Raw genomic sequence first — 19,033 nt, forward strand, 5'->3', positions numbered from 1 at the left:
TGGCTTTCTGTTGAAATTTTTTTTATTTTTTATGTTTATACCCAGCTCTTCATCACCAGATTTAAGCTCTAGCACTAAACTAACAGCAAGCAGAAAGAGCACAGGACAACTGAATGTAAACCCTGGGACAGCCAGTGGCAACACCACAACCACAGAACGGAGCCGGCATCAAAGAAGCTTTTCTGTGCCCAAGAAGTTTGGAGTTGTTGACCGATCCTCAGACCCACCTAGAAGTGCCACCCTGGATAGAATTCAGGCTTGTACCCAGCAAGGCCTCTCCTCAAAAACCAGAAGTTCATCTTCCTTGAAGGACAGCCTCTCGGATCCGTCACACATAAATCATCCAACGAACTTATTAGCCACCATCTTTTGGGTCACAGTGGCCTTGATGGAATCAGATTTTGAGTTTGAATACCTAATGGCCTTAAGGCTGTTGAACAGACTACTGGCTCATATGCCGCTTGATAAAGTTGAGAACCGAGAAAAACTTGAGAAACTCCAGGCACAGCTGAAGTGGTCAGACTTCTCAGGGTTGCAGCAGCTGCTGCTCAAAGGATTCACCTCCCTCACCACCACTGACCTGACCCTGCAGCTTTTCAGTTTGCTCACACCAGTATCCAAAGTATCCATGGTGGATTCATCCCAGGCCATTGGTAAGGCCAACATCACTCATTCTCCTGAAGTTCTGGAAGTGGTTGTGTTTACATTTAGTGTAATAAGATAATGGACTTCGTACTTTCAACAATTCTGTTTAGAAATGGTTCTTTGGGAATAGTGTCATTTCTTTCAAAACTATACATAATATAAATCTTAAAATTATTTAAATTGTAGAAGACATTTTTAAAGCAATAGCGTAAAAGGGGCAGAAGCAATATATTAGTTATTTCTTTGTGCTTTACAGATGAAATTGCAGACACTGTCAATTTATTCCATTATTCTTGTACAAATAAAACATTTTTGCTCTTTTTTTTCTTAATTCCTAGATCTTTTTTGTTTTCTTACCTTTTTATCACCTCTTGAAAATTCTCTTGATTTCATCATTTTGAATGAAGCCAAATCACCAGCCATATTTTTAATACCATGGCATGGGGCCCAGACTTCTTTTCATGAAGGTAGAACTTAACATGATGGTACTAAGCCATTACTTAGCATTTTAAAAAGCCTGTTTGATACATTACATGAGTGAGACTTAAATTGGTTGGCCTATGTCTTCTCATACAAGCTTTTCTTAAAATATGGTTTTTGATAAAAGTTTTAAACCAGAGCTTCAGTTCCTTTTAATCTGCTTTTTAAAATCTGTGCCAGTCATCCTTTTCACAGTCCATAACAATACAGTCACTGCCTCAGAATTACAGATCTACTTCAGTGCCTCCTCTGTAACTGGTGTCATTGTGGTTGTACATTTTTTTCCTGGATTTTGTGTTAGATCATAGTAAAACTGTTCAAAAGACTGCTTTTGCATCACCTTAGCATGAAATCTGCAATATTCCTTCCTGCTATTAACAGTTAATATGTACCATATTCAGTATGTCCACTGCATCTTCTCTGATCCAGGATTTCCACTGAACGTGTTGTGTCTCCTGCCCCAGCTGATCCAGCATTTTGAAAATCCCAATCAGTTTTGCAAGGATATAGCTGAAAGGATTGCTCAGGTATGATTTCTGGCTCCATACTCAGGCGGATCCATACAGGCCTTCAGGAAGGTCCAGTGCTAAACAGAGATTGCCCCAAAAGGGAAATGAGTTTCACAAAACCTAAAATCATAACTGATATGGCTGGTAGTTTATATCTCTGAGTAGCTAATGCACATTGTCTTGTGGTTTCATTATTGATCAGACAGGTGGAAAGAATCTGAAAATCTTATTAGCTAATTATTAAGATAAGCACTTCTGCAGCTTGCAAAAAAAAAAAAAAGTATCAATATGTTTTCCAGATTCCAGAGCAAAATTGCAAACATATCTTATAGCAAAATTGCTAACACATCTTCCTATTCATAAGGCTATTTTATCCCTAATTTATTATCTCCTCTTAAAAGGTGTGTTTGGAAGAGAAGAACCCCAAACTTTCCAATCTTGCACATGTCATGACCCTTTATAAAACACACAGCTACACGAGGGACTGTGCCACATGGGTCAATGTGGTCTGCCGATACCTTCATGAAGCATATGCCGACATTACCTTGAATATGGTGACCTACCTGGCCGAGGTAAGCTCTTCAATTAAGGATAAGCCTATTATAGTTTTCATGGATAAAATATTTATATGGAATGGATAATCTCTTATCTTCATTTATTGTCTATTATATATTATCATAGATGCTGTATGGAATCATCTTAAATCCTCACAACAATTCAGTGATTCAGATACTATCATAACAAAGAATCTGAGGCCAAACCAGATGAAATAATCTGCCATATGTTTAAAGTGGCAAAGCCAGCCTTTATACCTGTCTCAAAAACTTAAATTCCTTCTTTTTCCTATGCTAATGCTTGCCAGTACATTCCAGAAATGGGGAAATTTTATCCTAATTACTCCAGGTGTTCAAATCTTACTTAAAAAGTTATTATGTGTGGGCACCCCCGGTGGCACAGCGGTTTAGCGCCGCCTGCAGCTCGGGGTCTGATCCTGGAGACCCAGCATTGAGTCCTGTGTCAGGCTCCCTGCATGGAGCCTGCTTCTCCCTCTGCCTGTGTCTCTGCCTCTCAGTCTCTCTCTCTCTCTCTGAATAAATAAATTTTTAAAAAAAATGCTTATTAAAAAAAAGTTATTATGTGGATTGATATGTTTAATGGTTGTTTGCTTTGAACTACTTAACAAAGCATATATTTAGAAGTAAACCTTTTATCTTCATCTTTTTGTTTTTAAAAATGGAAAGGGATTTTCATCCTTATACAAGTGTGTTTCTAGTACATTCATTCCAAGGCCCTGTGTCCATTGATGTTGGAAATACACAGCATATTGGACAAGTGATGAAATGTATTCTGTGTAGCACCTCGGGCCACTCACTACCTTAATACACAAGGTCATGAAATCTATGAGAGAAATGGTCTCAAACAGCCACCTTGGTTTAGCGTGTTCACCATTGCTTTTCCTTGGGGGACATGCATGCATACCTCTCGCCAGGGCCTTTTCAGAAGTGATGAGGACAGTACATTCTAACTTTTCTTATAGTTATGTCATGAGTACAGGGTGCGGATAGGTTAGAGAATCAATCATTCTCTGCAAGGCTCCACAAGACTGCACCCTTGTACCTGGTAGAAAGGGTCCTTGCCCCATTTATCAACATTGATAGTTGATCTTGCAGGATTTTGATTTGCAATCTGGGTCAGCAATACATAAGCTGCATTCAGACTGTCAACAGCCAAGGGTTTTCCCACACCCCATCTTTGGCACTTTAAGGAGCCCCTCTTATATGCCACCCTGTGGCTTTGGATAATCACCTTGGTCCCATATGTCCCCACAAGAATTACTAAGAAACCACACACATACCTCAGCTCGTAAGAAATACCAGATAACTGACACCTGTGCCCTTGCTTACAAAGGCAGATGATGACAATTTTAAAAGTGAAGCGTAAGCTAGCAAGAAGATAAGACTTGTTCGGATCACTAGACAAAAGTTTCAAAACTACAAATGGTATGTGGCAGATACACACATACAGACAAAAAAGGAAGGAAACACTGACACACACCACAACCTGGATGAACCTTGAAAACATTATGCCAAGTGGAAGAACCCAGATGCAAAAGGACAAATATAATAGGATTCCATTTGTACGGGGTACCTAGAATAGGCAAATCTGTAGAGATAGAAAGTGGAATAGTGATCCCTAGGGGTTGGGGACAGGGAGTAATGGGAACTTCACATTTTACAGTTAACAGTCTTCGTTTGGAATGATGAACAAATCCTGAAAATAAATAGTGGTGATGGTTTTACACAACAGTCCGAATGCACTTCATGCCACTGAACTGTACACTTAGCAGTGGTCAGAATGGCAAATTTATGTTATATACATCTTACCACAATGAAAATAAATAAATGAGAATGGATTACCTAATTTGTCCTCTTCAGGCTTTGTCACAAACTGTCACTGAAAATCTTATTATGAACCTAACTTCCCACCAAGCATAGTACATATTAACTCTTACTTCAGGTACTCATGTATTCTTTCAGGTGTTGGCCAGGCACATACATATAATCTTAGGTAGCTATGATCAGTATTGCCTGTGAACCTGCTCTGTTCATGTGACATTAATTCTGTGTGTGTATTTTCATATGTTGGCATAGCTCATATAGTGTCACTTTCAACAACTGTGATTCTAACAGGTTATTGTAACCCAGTGTGCTTAAACATCTCCCCTGTTGCTTATATTCATAATTTTTTTTCTATCACAAAGGGACCTTTTATGTAGACTTCTTATCAGATAATATCCAGGTTATTTCTTCTGGTGGCGTTTTCAAAAGTAACTTATCCAGGTTGAGGGCATGGGTACATGAATGTGTTTTATGGTTTTCTACACATTTGGGAAATTGGTCTTGACAGAGATTTCCCCTATTTACAATACTGCCAACAGTGTATAAACCTGGTTTCCCACATGCTCGCTATATTTTATTATCCTTTTTATGCCTCTTTTCAGTTTTATATTTTTATTGTTTAAAACTTTAAAATTATTCCCTTTATGTATTTCCTTTATGTATTTCTAAATAGTGTTCATTTTCCCACACAATAGATTTGCATAATTGTTCATTTCCTTGTGTGTTAACTGCTCAGTTGTTTCCTTTGGCCTCTTTTGATGTGGAATTTGAACATTTATTTGAATTATCTCTATACTTCTTTGTTTGGAACAGTAACCTTTGATCATGATGTGTGTCACATAAATTTTCTCATTAGTTTGCTTTCTTCTTTGAAAATACTGTTGATACCATAGTATATGTCCATAAAAGAAAATTTGGTAGGTACAGAGAAGTGGGGGGAAAAAACAGGAGGGGGAGATAAGAAAAATCACCCAAAATAGTTATCTAAAGAGAAACACTGCTAGCATTTTGTTCAATTTCTTTCCATTGTTATTTCCATGTAACACCCACCCATTCACTTAGACTTTGACATCATCTATTATACAGAAATTGTATATCCTTCCTCCTTCACTATTTAGTATTATCTGATATCCTTTACTGTCTTTAAAAATGTCATTCTCTTGATTATGTGGTATTTCATCAGACAATTTAGCATAATTTTTTATCCATTTCCCTAGTGTTCAACATTTATACTGCTTATAGAGCTTTCTTGTTTAGTTTTTTTGTGGGTGTCTTACCATTAAAAATAATGCTTGGGTGGAATCTCACATATAAATCTTAGTGTCTATCTCTAGGTTTGGAAAAGTTCCTAGAAGTATAATCACTATTTCAAAAGACATAAACTGTTTTTAGTACTCTTGATGTCAATTGCCGAATTATCCAAGTTACTCCCCACCAGTACTGACTGTTATCACTTGGGAAACCTTGCCAGTTTGATAACTAATAACTTGTGCCTTTTGTCTTAATTTGTAATTTTCAATAATTAGTGGTATTTGGTGCTTTCCTTTTGAGATTTATTTTGTGTGTATTCCATTTATGAATATTGTATCTATATATTCAGGTGTACTTACATTGCATTTGTTTTTTTTTAATTTTTGAGATTTTATTTATTTATTGGAGAGAGAGTACAAGTGAGCATGAGTAGGGGACAAGGGGAGGGACAGAGGAGAGGGAGAGACAGGCTCCCTGCTGAGTGCTCAATCCCAGGACCCTGGGGATCATGACCCAAGCCGGAGGCAGATGCTTAACCAATTGAGCCATCCAGCTACCCTACATTACCCTTAATGATATCTTCATTTCTTTAGTGGTTAGGATTTTCCATTCCTTTCTAAGGAAAAATGCAATCATAAAGGTGTTGGGAGACACTGGTCCTTCTGTATGAAAAGGCAGGTGTCACACACCAACTGACACTGTACCTTGCTTCCCACAGCTGCTGGAGAAGGGTCTCCCCAGTATGCAGCAGCCCCTCCTCCAGGTGATCTACAGTCTCCTCAGCTACATGGACTTGTCAGTCGTCCCTGTAAAGCAGTTTAATGTGGAAGTTCTGAAGACCATTGAAAAATATGTGCAAGTGAGTATCTGGATGTCTTCACTTATGAACAAGGATGTTTCCAGAGAGTCATTCTAGAAAGACTGGAGATTTGTAGCTTGTACTTGGCTGCAAAGTTATCAGGGTGCCAGGCTGCACATTCATTTATTGGCATCCTTAACCCACTGAGAGCAGTCATTTGTGGTGGTAGACCACACTCCAAGTGGTACAGTAAGAAGAAAGACAGGACAAGGTCTGGTGCATTTCTGAGCCCTCAACGGATGTGTTTCTGCCTCTTGGGGCCTACAGACTGGGTATTAAAAGCAAACACCTGGCTGGGAGGGGCCAGCAGGGTTGAATCTGTAGTATCCTATTTCAAAGAAGGAGAAGAGAGAAGGAACTTAGATGTGCTAGGTTGTAGGCCAGGTGTTTCCACATGCAAAGTGTTAATTCAGGGGTTAAAATGATCACTTTAGAGTTGAGAGAAGTCAGGTTAAACAACTTGCATAAATGTGTTGAAAATACTACAAAAAAACAAATGCAGGGGTGTACTCTGTGAGTTGCAGACTTCAAGGGCAGATGCTAGATTCTATCTGGTTAAAATCATCCACAAAGCCATACAGTGTAAATTAGATATTTTTTCCCTGTTGTCACTTCAACATCACATTGCTTGCAGAAATTATTTACTGCTAAATATGATTCCAGGCCTTTTTTAGTTTCTATTTTTCGAATTGCATTTCTACAAAAATCATTTATGCCGGTAGTAAGCATTCAGTACACTTTCTCACTTCACGGAAGTCCTGGGAGCCAGGGGTTCGGTTCACATTTTTCTACAAATCATGTGCCCTTGATCAAAAGAAAAAAATTGTTTTACTAGGCTGCCTATTCTCACTCAGGCCTGTGGGCTATCTCTGTTATTCAATATCTTATCTTGAATGATGGCTAATTCCACATTCAAATCATGACCTCCCTTGTACAGAATTTAACAGTGAAGGAAATATGGTTTATTTCATGTGCTCTTATTCCAAAGGCTGGGTAAATAATATTAATAACTTTTATCAAGTTAACTTATCTATGCTCAGTATTTTTGTGGAAGAAGCCCAGTTGGCCTGGGGTTTGTCAGGGAGACAAAGATTCCAAAACAAAGTGAGTCTTTTAGGAAAAGTAGGCCTGTGATAAGCCAATAAGGAGAGGAAGGGCATTCCAGGACAGGGAATAGCATAAGTAAAGACACAATGGCAAAGAGAGCTTGCCTAGTGTGAAGATCTCCAGGGGCAGCCTGAGGTAGGGGATATTACTCCTGTAGGCTGTGCTTAAAGAGTGTGGACTCCACCCTGCCCACCAGAGGGAGCCCTTGAAGAAATTTAGGCAGGGAAGGGGCATGGTCTGAAGAGTTCTAGAAAGATCACTGTAGTTGGGGTGGGTATGCTGGACTTCAGTAGAAGTCCAAGCCAGGAGACCAGTTAAGAGGACATTGAAATAGTCCAGGCAGAGGCCAGAGAGGATTCAGCTGATCCAGTGCCAGCAGGAATACAGAAGATTAAAAGATGGGAGCTAACCGAGGCTAACCCTCTGCCTCCCAGAGTCCTGGGTTAGATCATGAGGAAGGTTTGAAGTGAGAAGAGAAGCGCCCAGGGAGCAAAGGAAGCAGCAGGAGCCAGAAAAGTAGGAGAAAAACTAAGGAAGACTGGAAGCTGGAATCAGGGAGAGTTTTGAGAAAGAGTGAGTGGTCAATAGCATAAATGCATTGGGGATTGTTTTTGTTCAAATGGAGGAGGTACCTTATTGGCAAAAATGGTACCTTGTCATTTTAAACTTCTGTTTATTTGAATATGGACAGAATTTGCTATTTTTTTATTTGCTTATTTCCTAAATGTATCCCCTCTTACATATAAATTGTATTTTTGTGTCATTGGCCCTTTACGTAAGATAGAATTTGTGGCACTGTTTTCCATCAGGGAATTCTGACTAGTCATGAGAAGTTTTAGGAGCTGGGTCTTACATACAACTGATGAATCACTGAACTCTATCTCTGAAATGAATAAAACACTGTATGATAATTAATTGAATTTAAATGTTTTTTTAAAAAGGTTCAGTTGCTAGCAGTAGACTCGTTTTTTGTTTTTTGTTTTTTTAATGAAATTGTTTCTGATCATTGAATGTCTTATTCCCTTCAGAGTGTTCACTGGAGAGAAGCTTTGAATATCCTGAAGCTGGTAGTGTCACGATCTGCCAGCCTCGTTTTGCCTTCCTATCAGCACAGTGACCTCTCAAAGATAGAAATACATCGAGTGTGGACCAGTGCCTCTAAGGAATTACCTGGAAAAACCCTAGACTTTCACTTCGATATTTCAGAGGTATGTTATCTGTTTCTGTCAACCTTAGCAGGGAGAATTAATAGCAAAGATCACAACTAGTTGCCTGGGAAAGAGACACTTATTTTATGTTTATTTCAAACTAAGTTTTCTAAGGCCTAAATTAGTTTTTTAAGAACACATCAAGTGTCATATTCATTAGGGCTCTCAGTTGACAGCCTCTAAAAACAGAAGTAAGCACCCGTTATTTTTTAAAGGATTTTTTTAAAAGATAACTTTAAAACAGAATGATCTTAAGCATGTTTAAAGCATGACCTTTACTCCTTCTTTACCCAACAGGTGTCATGTCCTATCTTTATATCCACAACTTTGCTGTCCAAACTCCCAGCCAGACCAGCAAATGACTGAGATTGACAGGAATACAGAATCTGCCTTTACAGTTGCTTCCCCAAATCATGCTGCTTTTTAAACCAGTACAATTATCTAAGGTCTTGCCTCGAGGAAGAAGGGAGGGAGGAGGGAAGGAACCAGTGAACCAAACTAAAGAGTCAGGGAAAGAAGAGGGGGCAGAAAGTAGCCAGGTCTACCCCCTGCTGCATGAATGGACATTTGGGAGGCCTGTACTTAGTCTAAGATGTACAAATACTTTACTTCCCTGTCTCATGTACCCCATGCCCCGTAACCTCGCCAAAGCAGAAACTACTTTCTGTCCATTTCGTAACCATGGTCTGGTACAGTGTCTGGTACAAGAACGGTACTTAACAAATATTCTTCAGAACTGCTGAATGAATAAATTCACTGAAAGAATAAACCAGATCTGGTTATGTGAAACTTATTTGCTCTATTAAGTAGGTTGTAGCCAAGTTGGGTTTCTTCACACATCGGTCTCATTGCCCCTTCAGTACCAAGGTTGAGATACTCTTTTGCTGCCCTCATGATTCCTGCATCTGTATTTAGTATGTGTATGATATTAAGGTATCCAGTCAATTATTTTTAAAATTTTTAACATTTTTTTACATTGCTGAAGGGAAAAGCTACTTTTATTCCTTGACTGAAGTCAGTTCTGTTCGAAAGGGGCACAGAAAAGAAGCAGCCAGTCGGCTGCACACCCCAGGAACCGAGCTGCTCCAGAATAAAAAGCTGGAGAACCAGATGAAGAATTTCCAACTGGTGTCTGCCACCTGGGGATAGAGGGGCAGGCCCACAAACAGGGTTCTGCAGCAAGGCTGACTACCCAGCCACCACACACCAGCATGAGAAAGGAATTCTCGGGAAATAAACTTCTAAAGTGTTGCCCAAGTACCTGGCCGTGAATTCACTCATTTAAATAACTAAAAAGGGGCAGCCCCGGTGGCCCAGCGGTTTAGCATCGCCTTCAGGCCACGGGTGTGATCCTGGAGACCCAGGATCGAGTCCCACATCGGGCTTCCTGCATGGAGCCTGCTTCTCTCTCTGCCTGTATCTCTGCCTCCCCCCCCCTCTCTCTGTCTCTCATGAATAAATGAAATCTATAAATAAATAAATAAATAAATAAATAAATAAATAAATAAATAAATACTGAAAAGATATAACCAATTTAAATGAGTTTTTAAATAACTGAGATTTAAAGGCTGGGAAGAAGGAAGGAACTCTGGTCTCTGGTTATAACGATAAGGAATTCTTTTAAGCTCAAATATCTGAAAACTATTTGCTTTCCTGAATGTTTTGCTTCTAATCTTTATCAGTGGTTTCTAGAGTATGTTTAAGAACAAGCAATTGGATTTGTTTTCAGCTGCTAACGAGGGTAGGAAAATGTTGAAGATGTAAAATGATTTAGAATGTGTTTGAACATCAGGAAAATGAGCCTACTTATGACACTGAACTTGTCTAAGTTTTAATCAAATAAGCAGGGCTTGGCTGCTGCTGGGTAGAGTGCTCCCATAGTGCTCCCATAGTACACAGAACTATCAAACAGATAGAACATGAACTTTTGCATTCCTTTCTTTTGTCAAGACACCAATCATCGGAAGGCGATACGATGAGCTACAGAACTCTTCTGGACGGGATGGGAAGCCCAGGGCCATGGCCGTTACCAGGAGCACATCCTCTACTTCATCAGGCTCCAATTCCAATGTTCTTGTTCCTGTAAGCTGGAAAAGGCCTCAGTATTCTCAGGTATAGAATTCTAGACTTCCAGGATTGGAAAGGAGTTCAGGGGGACCTATCGAGCCCAAATGCCCACGTGATAAGGGTTTCCTCCAGCACCATCCTGACGTTGCCCATCTTCTGGGCATCAACACTTCAGTGATGAGGATCTCATGGCATTCCAAGGGAACCTAGTTTATCTTGGAACAGCTCATTACATTGAGTTGAAGTCTGACATTTGCTGCCTTGGCCTGTTGGTCCTAGTTCTCTTAAGACTTAGATGAAATGAGACCTCTCTTACACATGGCAGCCCTTCAAATGGATAAAGAAACCCCACCCTCTCTGCCACTCATCCAAATGAGTTCTCTTTTCTCCAAACAATGCATCCTTAGTTCTCCCAACCAGTTCTACATGATAGGGCTGTACAAGAATACAGAATCTGCCTTTACAGTTGCTTCCTCAAGCCACACTGCTTTTTCAACTAGTAAAATTGTCTAAATTCTTACATTGATGGAGAGGGAAGGAAGGAGGGAAGAGATTAGCAAATGTGCTAAGGAGTCAGGAAGAAAAAAGAGGGTAGAAGTAGTCAGATCTACCTGCTGCTCCATGAATGGACATTTGGGAGGCCTGCGCTTAGTCTAAGATGTACAAATGCTTTGCTTTCCAGTAGCCCTTCTGACTGCTGTCTCCTAGGCACACACTCCATTCATGGTGTCCATGGACAGTCTGAGGAAAATAGATTTGTGTTAGAACATAGTAGATTTAATGTAGGTATGAGGAAAGCATTTCTAATGCTGAAAGTTGTAACAGACAAGAAAAGATTATCAAGGGGAGTCATGAGTATCTGCTGAAGAACCCAGGGGCTGATTTTCACCCCTTTCCCTGGGAAAGCTTAGATCAACACTGTCCAGTAGAAACACAAAGTGTGCCTCATTTTAAACTTTCTAATGGTCACTTTAAAAAAATTAAAAAGAAACAGGTAAAAATCATTTTAATAACATTTTATTTAACTAATATATTTCATATTATTTCCATGTGCAGCCAATATCTTGAAATTATTAATGAGATATTTTGCATTCCTTTTTCATACCAAGTCTCTGTGTATTTTACATCTCAGTTCTCACTGGCCACATTCCAGGGACCATAGTCCTATGTGGCTAATCGCTTACAGTATTGGAGCAGATTTGATCACAGGACCCCGTGATTAAAATGTGTTTGTGTGTCTCTTTTCCAGAAGAGGACAAAAGAGAAGTTGGTGCACGTCCTTTCTCTGTGTGGCCAAGAAGTAGGATTAAGCAAAAATCCATCAGTAAGTTCTGTCATGTATCATGTTTATGTTGGTACCATATCTTTTTTTACCTTTGATCTCTTTTAGCTTTAAAGAAGTCTGCAATGAATTATAGGTATGATATCCACCATCTAGATCAAACCCATACATTATTTCTCTCCACCCTATGCTTTTTAACATCCTTTAGTTCAGAAACAATGAATGATTTTGTTGCTCTAGTTTCTGCAAATAGTTATTTTCCTTGTTTAAAATTTCTTGAATTTTTTATAAATATGCCCAGACATCCTTAAAATATGTATACATCATTCTCTCCTGCACTACCATATTTAATATACATTCCTTTGCAGTGTAATTTTGCTCTGTGTATGCATACCTCTTCCTGTGATGTCATTGTTTTACTTATGCACAATAGGGATGGAAATAATGATATATCATTATGGGGTTTTTCTCTTTTAAACATCCACTGGTGTTACAGTTAAAACAACAACATGCCATTGGGCTTTGGAATAAATGAATAATCACAGTATTAGAATTTAGCTTCTGAAGCTTTTAAATAATTTAGAAAATTCAAGTTGTCTGGGAGTCTGTTGTAGCAAAAGGAAAAAAAATCTCAGGGTCTGGTTTCACGGGGTATTTTTATTTTGTCTATATCTCAGCGTCTTTGCGTCTTTGTTACCAACAAAAAGTAAATAGCAAACTAAATAATTTCCCAAATCGAGTAAGAATTAGCAAAGAGTTGTTCTGGGAAGCTGTCTTTCCAATCTCAAAATGAATCTACTAGTGTAATTCATGAACAGGTGAAATGTTAGAGGCTCATATATATTCACTCAAGTGCAGATTAGTGTTTCATATCGTTGGGGAAATGTGCCCCAGCCAGCCAGCAGCTGAGCTCGGCTTCCACTGAAGTCACCTTTTTCATGTTATTGATCAGTTAAGGTTTGTTACTGCTCCCACAACATTACATAGCGGGGAGGGAACAAGGCAATAGTAGCAGGGGCAGAGGGAGAAAGGGGAACAAGGGCACTTTGCCTCTGCAGGGCAGCTTTCCAGAGAGGGCCATCTCCTACTGCCATTCTGGCTGGTACTTCCTGCTCAGATCCAAACTGCCTGCTTTCTGTGCTGAGGCTCTTCTAGCTACAAATGTTTATCTGGAGCATGTTACAGATAGGAGACACAGCACTGACTGGGAGAAGGAGCCTCCAACTGAGGAAATCCGAATTCTAGCCCCATCTCCTATGAACTACCTGCCTGGCCCTCGGTGCCGTTCCCCTCATAGAGCCATATGCAATCCCTGTGCAAACTGTGTGTCATGGACCATTTTATGAGAATGTAATGCAAATCACAGGACTATTCTCAAACACTGGAAGAAAAAAAGTATACTTAAAACCTATTCAGGATGCCTGGGGGCACAGTGGTTGAGCATCTGCCTTCAGCTCAGGTCATGGTCCCCATGTCCTGGAATCGAGTCCCGCATTGGGCTCCCCACTGGGAGCCTGCTTCTCCCTCTGCCTATGTCTGTCCCTCTCTCTCTGTGTCTCTCATGAATGAATGAATGGATGAATGAATGAATGAATGAATAAAATCTTTTAAAAAAATAAAAATAAAACCTATTCATTCTTTTTTACTTTTGAGAGACACTTGTTATATTAAATGCATATAAATGATTTGCCTACTTTTCAAGGAAGACCAGACAATATAATGGTTAAGAAAATCATATTGGTCACTTTATTTAATATCAGTCTGTGTGGAATAGACCACATACTGGGTCACAAATCGGGTCTGAACTGATACCAAAAGATTGGGATCGTCCCCTGCATATTCTCAGACCACAATGCCTTGAAATTAGAACTAAATCACAACAAGAAGTTTGGAAGGACCTCAAACACGTGGAGGTTAAGGACCATCCTGCTAAAAGATGAAAGGATCAACCAGGAAATTAAGGAAGAATTAAAAAGATTCATGGAAACTAATGAGAATGAAGATACAACCATTCAAAATCTTTGGGATGCAGCAAAAGCAGTCCTAGGGGGAAATACATCGCAATACAAGCATCCATTCAAAAACTGGAAAGAACACAAATACAAAAGCTCACCTTACACATAAAGGAGCTAGAGAAAAAACAGCAGATGGACCCTACACCCAGCAGAAGAAGAGAGTTAATAGAGATTCGAGCAGAACTCAATGAAATCGAGACCAGAAGAACTGTGGAACAGATCAACAGAACCAGGAGTCGGTTCTTTGAAAGAATTAATAAGATAGATAAACCATTAGCCAGCCTTATTAAAAAGAAGAGAGAGAAGACTCAAATTAATAAAATCATGAATGAGAAAGGAGATTCCACTACCAACACCAAGGAAATACAAACGATTTTAAAAACATATTATGAACAGCTATACGCCAATAAATTAGGCAATCTAGAAGAAATGGACGCATTCTTGGAAAGCCACAAACTACCAAAACTGGAACAGGAAGAAATAGAAAACCTGACCAGGCCAATAAGCAGGGAGGAAACTGAAGCAGTCATCAAAAACCTCCCAAGATAACAAAAGTCCAGGGCCAGATGGCTTCTGGGGAATTCTATCAAACGTTTAAAGAAGAAATCATACCTATTCTCCTGAAGCTGTTTGGAAAGATAGAAAGAGATGGAGTACTTCCAAATTCGTTCTATGAGGCCAGCATCACCTTAATTCCAAAACCAGACAAAGACCCCACCAAAAAGGAGAATTACAGACCAATATCCCTGATGAACATGGATGCAAAAATTCTCAACAAGATACTAGCCAATAGGATCCAACAGTACATTAAGAAAATTATTCACCATGACCAAGTAGGATTTATCCCCGGGACACAAGGCTGGTTCAACACTCGTAAAACAATCAACGTGATTCATCATATCAGCAAGAGAAAAACCAAGAACCATATGATCCTCTCATTAGATGCAGAGAAAGCATTTGAAAAAACACAGCATCCATTCCTGATCAAAACTCTTCAGAGTGTAGGGATAGAGGGAACATTCTTCGACATCTTAAAAGCCATCTACGAAAGCCCACAGCAAATATCATTCTCAATGGGGAAGCACTGGGAGCCTTTCCCCTAAGATCAGGAACAAGACAGGGATGTCCACTCTCACTACTGCTATTGAACATAGTACTGGAAGTCCCAGCCTCAGCAATCAGACAACAAAAAGACATTAAAGGCATTCAAATTGGCAAAGAAGTCAAACTCTCCCTCTTCGCTGATGACATGATACTCTACATAGAAAACCCAAAAGCCTCCACCCCAAGATTGCTAGAACTCATACAGCAATTTGGTAGCGTGGCAGGATACAAAATCAATGCCCAGAAATCAGTGGCATTTCTATACACTAACAATGAGACTGAAGAAAGAGAAATTAAGGAGTCAATCCCATTTACAATTGCACCCAAAAGCATAAGATACCTAGGAATAAACCTAACCAAAGAGGTAAAGGATCTATACCCTAAAAACTATAGAACACTTCTGAAAGAAATTGAGGAAGACACAAAGAGATGGAAAAATATTCCATGCTCATGGATTGGCAGAATTAATATTGTGAAAATGTCCATGTTACCCAGGGCAATTTACAGGTTAATGCAATCCCTATCAAAATACCATGGACTTTCTTCAGAGAGTTAGAACAAATTATTTTAAGATTTGTTTGGAATCAGAAAAGACCCCGAATAGTCAGGGGAATTTTAAAAAAGAAAACCATAGCTGGGGGCATCACAATGCCAGATTTCAGGTTGTACTACAAAGCTGTGGTCATCAAGACAGTGTGGTACTGGCACAAAAACAGACACATAGATCAATGGAACAGAATAGAGAACCCAGAAGTGGACCCTGAACTTTATGGTCAACTAATATTCGATAAAGGAGGAAAGACTATCCATTGGAAGAAAGACAGTCTCTTCAATAAATGGTGTTGGGAAAATTGGACATCCACATGCAGAAGAATGAAACTAGACCACTCTCTTTCACCAAACACAAAGATAAACTCAAAATGGATGAGAGATCTAAATGTGAGACAAGATTCCATCAAAATCCTAGAGGAGAACACAGGCAACACCCTTTTTGAACTTGGCCACAGTAACTTCTTGCAAGATACATCCATGAAGGCAAAAGAAACAAAAGCAAAAATGAACTATTGGGACTTCATCAAGATAAGAAGCTTTTGCACAGCAAAGGATACAGTCAACAAAACTAAAAGACAACCTACAGAATGGGAGAAGATATTTGCAAATGACGTATCAGATAAAGGGCTAGTTTCCAAGATCTATAAAGAACTTATTAAACTCAACAGTAAAGAAACAAACAATCCAATCATGAAATGGGCAAAAGACATGAAGAGAAATCTCACAGAGGAAGACATAGACATGGCCAACAAGCACATGAGAAAATGCTCTGCATCACTTGCCATCAGGGCAAATCAAATCAAAACCACAATGAGATCCCACCTCACACCAGTGAGAATGGGGAACATTAACAAGGCAGGAAACCACAAATGTTGGAGATGATGCAGAGAAAAGGGAACCCTCTTACACTGTTGGTGGGAATGTGACCTGCTGCAGCCACTCTGGAAAACTGTGTGGAGGTTCCTCAAAGAGTTAAAAATAGACCTGCCCTACGACCCGGCAATTGCACTGTTGGGGATTTACCCCAAAGATTCAGATGCAATGAAACGCCGGGACACCTGCACCCCGATGTTTCTAGCAGCAATGTCCACAATAGGCAAACTGTGGAAGGAGCCTCGGTGTCCATCGAAAGATGAATGGATGAAAAAGATGTGGTTTATGTATACAATGGAATATTGCTCAGCCATTAGAAATGACAAATACCCACCATTTGCTTCAACGTGGATGGAACTGGAGGGTATTATGCTGAGTGAAGTAAGTCAATCAGAAAAGGACAAACAGTGTATGTTCTCATTCATTTGGGGAATATAAATAATAGTGAAAGGGAATATAAGGGAAGGGAGAAGAAATGTGTGGGAAATATCAGAAAGGGAGACAGAACATAAAGACTCCCAACTCTGGGAAACGAACTAGGGGTGGTGGAAGGGGAGGAGGGCAGGGGTTGAGGGTGAATGGGTGGCAGGCACTGAGGGGGCACTTAATGGGATGAGCACTGGGTGTTATTCTGTATGTTGGTAAATTGAACACCAATAAGAAATAAATTTATTAAAAAAATATATCAGTCTGTGTGCAGGAGAGCCTGGATAGCAAAACATTTAGGTTCATTTGCAGTTCATTTCTAGAAAGTTCTGCTAAAATGTCCCAGTGGAAAGAACCTAAATACAGAAGAGAGGTTGAAAGATTAACATGTAAAAGATCTCAATAGGAAAAAAAATGTTTTGTTCTGTTTATATCAACAGGAAAGGAATTTAAATATAAATTACAAGCATAGCTGCTCAGACACTTGTCTAATTCAAATGAGCAAGGACTATACTTTTTGGCTTATGTTTCTTATTCTTCAGCATTTCCTGGTTTATCTCTGAAATGGTTAAATCCTTTGCCCTCACAAGTCATTCTACAATAACATATCTTGGTATTGGGAGCCTTTAAAGTATTATGTGACAGTATGTTTGTGAAATATATGTGCATGTGTACAATTTCTAACCTCAGTTCGGAAACAGTGGAAAATTTCTTGGCTGTCCTAGTTGGTCTGTGAACACACACTCAGTTGTCACACTCACACACACAAACACACACCCAGGTGGGATCCAGTATTCATCCATTAAGCAGCAGCAATGTGACTCGACTCCTGCGTGAACTTGCATCTTTGCAATGAGTTTAATTTGAAGGCACCTGTCCAACATAAATAATAAAAGAACATTCTAAAAATACCCACTTAAGGAATTAGGTGTGTACTGGAAATAGAGGTCCATGAAGAGCCAATTACAGTTTCTGTTGCACAAACAACCAGAGGGAGACTGGTCTCTCAGGAGAGGACTCTTGTGATTTGTAGGTGATTTTTTCATCGTGTGGGGACTTGGATCTACTTGAGCACCAGACGAGCTTGGTGTCTTCTGAGGACGGCGCCCGAGAGCAAGAGAACATGGATGACACAAACAGCGAGCAGCAGTTTAGAGTCTTTAGAGACTTCGATTTCCTAGATGTGGAGCTGGAGGATGGAGAGGTACAGTCTATTCTCTGTAAAAATAACCCACTCAGCCTTTCCTTGACTAACGAAAATGGTTTCTTTTTACCCGCTAAATAATGAGGTTTTTTAAGTCTTTAATTGGAAAGCTGTAAACTTTATTTTGAATCAACTTATTCAAAGTACAGCAGCTTAACTTGGGCAAAAGTTACCACACCCTTCCTGTCTGAGTCCACAGCATAAGCTGCCAAGTTATTTCCAAATGGCAAAGATCTGACATTTAATGACCACACAAAGACTGTGTGTATGTGTGTGTGTGTTATGTGCAGTCCAAAGGTGAACTTAAAAAAAAAAATCACAAAAACAGTCATGTTCTGAGCCTGTTCTCAGGTATCTGGGTAAAATATGCTAAGCATCTAATTATTTTAAAAGCAAAATTACTCTAATTTGATTACTTCAGAGCTTGCCTGCTCCAACATGAGACAGGAGCCTAAGGGCTTCAGCATTTTTGTGATGTTTAATGAAATCATTACAACTTGAAAACAAGACATAAGACCCAGGAGAGCTCCGTGCTCTGCTCTGGGTTGGTAGCTAGGGTTCCTAGACACCTGGAGCAGCTGAATTCATGTCTCAACTGGCAAATGCAGATTCATGGATTTGAATGATAATTATGGTAAATAGGATGCTTTCAGTTATTAATCATGCTTCTGAAAACTGGAATTAGAAGGAGGGGCATCATTCTGACCCTCTCATTTCAGTAGCTCAGGGGCATGTTCCAGCTGGGGCCAAGAAGTAGGATAGTAGATAGTCTCCCCATGGAGGAAAACAAAATTGACCACTGGGAGACTGCCATATGTCAAAATGCCTGGTACTGAGCTGGCTCTGGTGTTGCTTCACATTTAACTAAACGCACTGATTTTCCCAAAGAAAGGGCTTTCTGTCGGTCTTACAGTTAAAATGGAGGCCCATATTCAAAGTTTATTGGATCCCATGATGGGTAGGCGCCTCCTGACTAACTATAAACTTGTGAGAAATGGTGCTTCCACTGCTTACCTTCCCTAAAAGGATATGATTGCAGACCAATCCTCTTA

The 19,033-nt window shown here is 39.6% G+C and overlaps 2 protein-coding genes across 14 annotated transcripts in view; one reads left to right on the forward strand and one right to left on the reverse strand.

The window, feature by feature from the left end:
* The window catches only part of FRY (FRY microtubule binding protein), a 428,782-nt gene that overhangs the window by 365,914 nt on the left and 43,835 nt on the right, over positions 1 to 19,033 (forward strand). For all 9 annotated transcript variants that reach the window (XM_072719962.1, XM_025996751.2, XM_025996753.2 and 6 more), the window contains 8 exons: positions 46 to 653; positions 1,555 to 1,652; positions 2,036 to 2,206; positions 6,003 to 6,143; positions 8,279 to 8,458; positions 10,409 to 10,570; positions 11,775 to 11,849; positions 17,811 to 17,981. In XM_072719962.1, coding sequence (XP_072576063.1) covers positions 46 to 653; positions 1,555 to 1,652; positions 2,036 to 2,206; positions 6,003 to 6,143; positions 8,279 to 8,458; positions 10,409 to 10,570; positions 11,775 to 11,849; positions 17,811 to 17,981 — 1,606 coding nt within the window. The remainder of the gene's footprint in view (positions 1 to 45; positions 654 to 1,554; positions 1,653 to 2,035; positions 2,207 to 6,002; positions 6,144 to 8,278; positions 8,459 to 10,408; positions 10,571 to 11,774; positions 11,850 to 17,810; positions 17,982 to 19,033) is intronic.
* Positions 1 to 19,033, reverse strand: part of ZAR1L (zygote arrest 1 like) — a 156,063-nt gene that overhangs the window by 56,781 nt on the left and 80,249 nt on the right. The gene's annotated exons all lie outside the window — the stretch shown is intronic.

The sequence above is a fragment of the Vulpes vulpes genome, chromosome 9, assembly GCF_048418805.1.
Source record: "Vulpes vulpes isolate BD-2025 chromosome 9, VulVul3, whole genome shotgun sequence".
Taxonomy (NCBI): Eukaryota; Metazoa; Chordata; class Mammalia; order Carnivora; family Canidae; genus Vulpes; species Vulpes vulpes.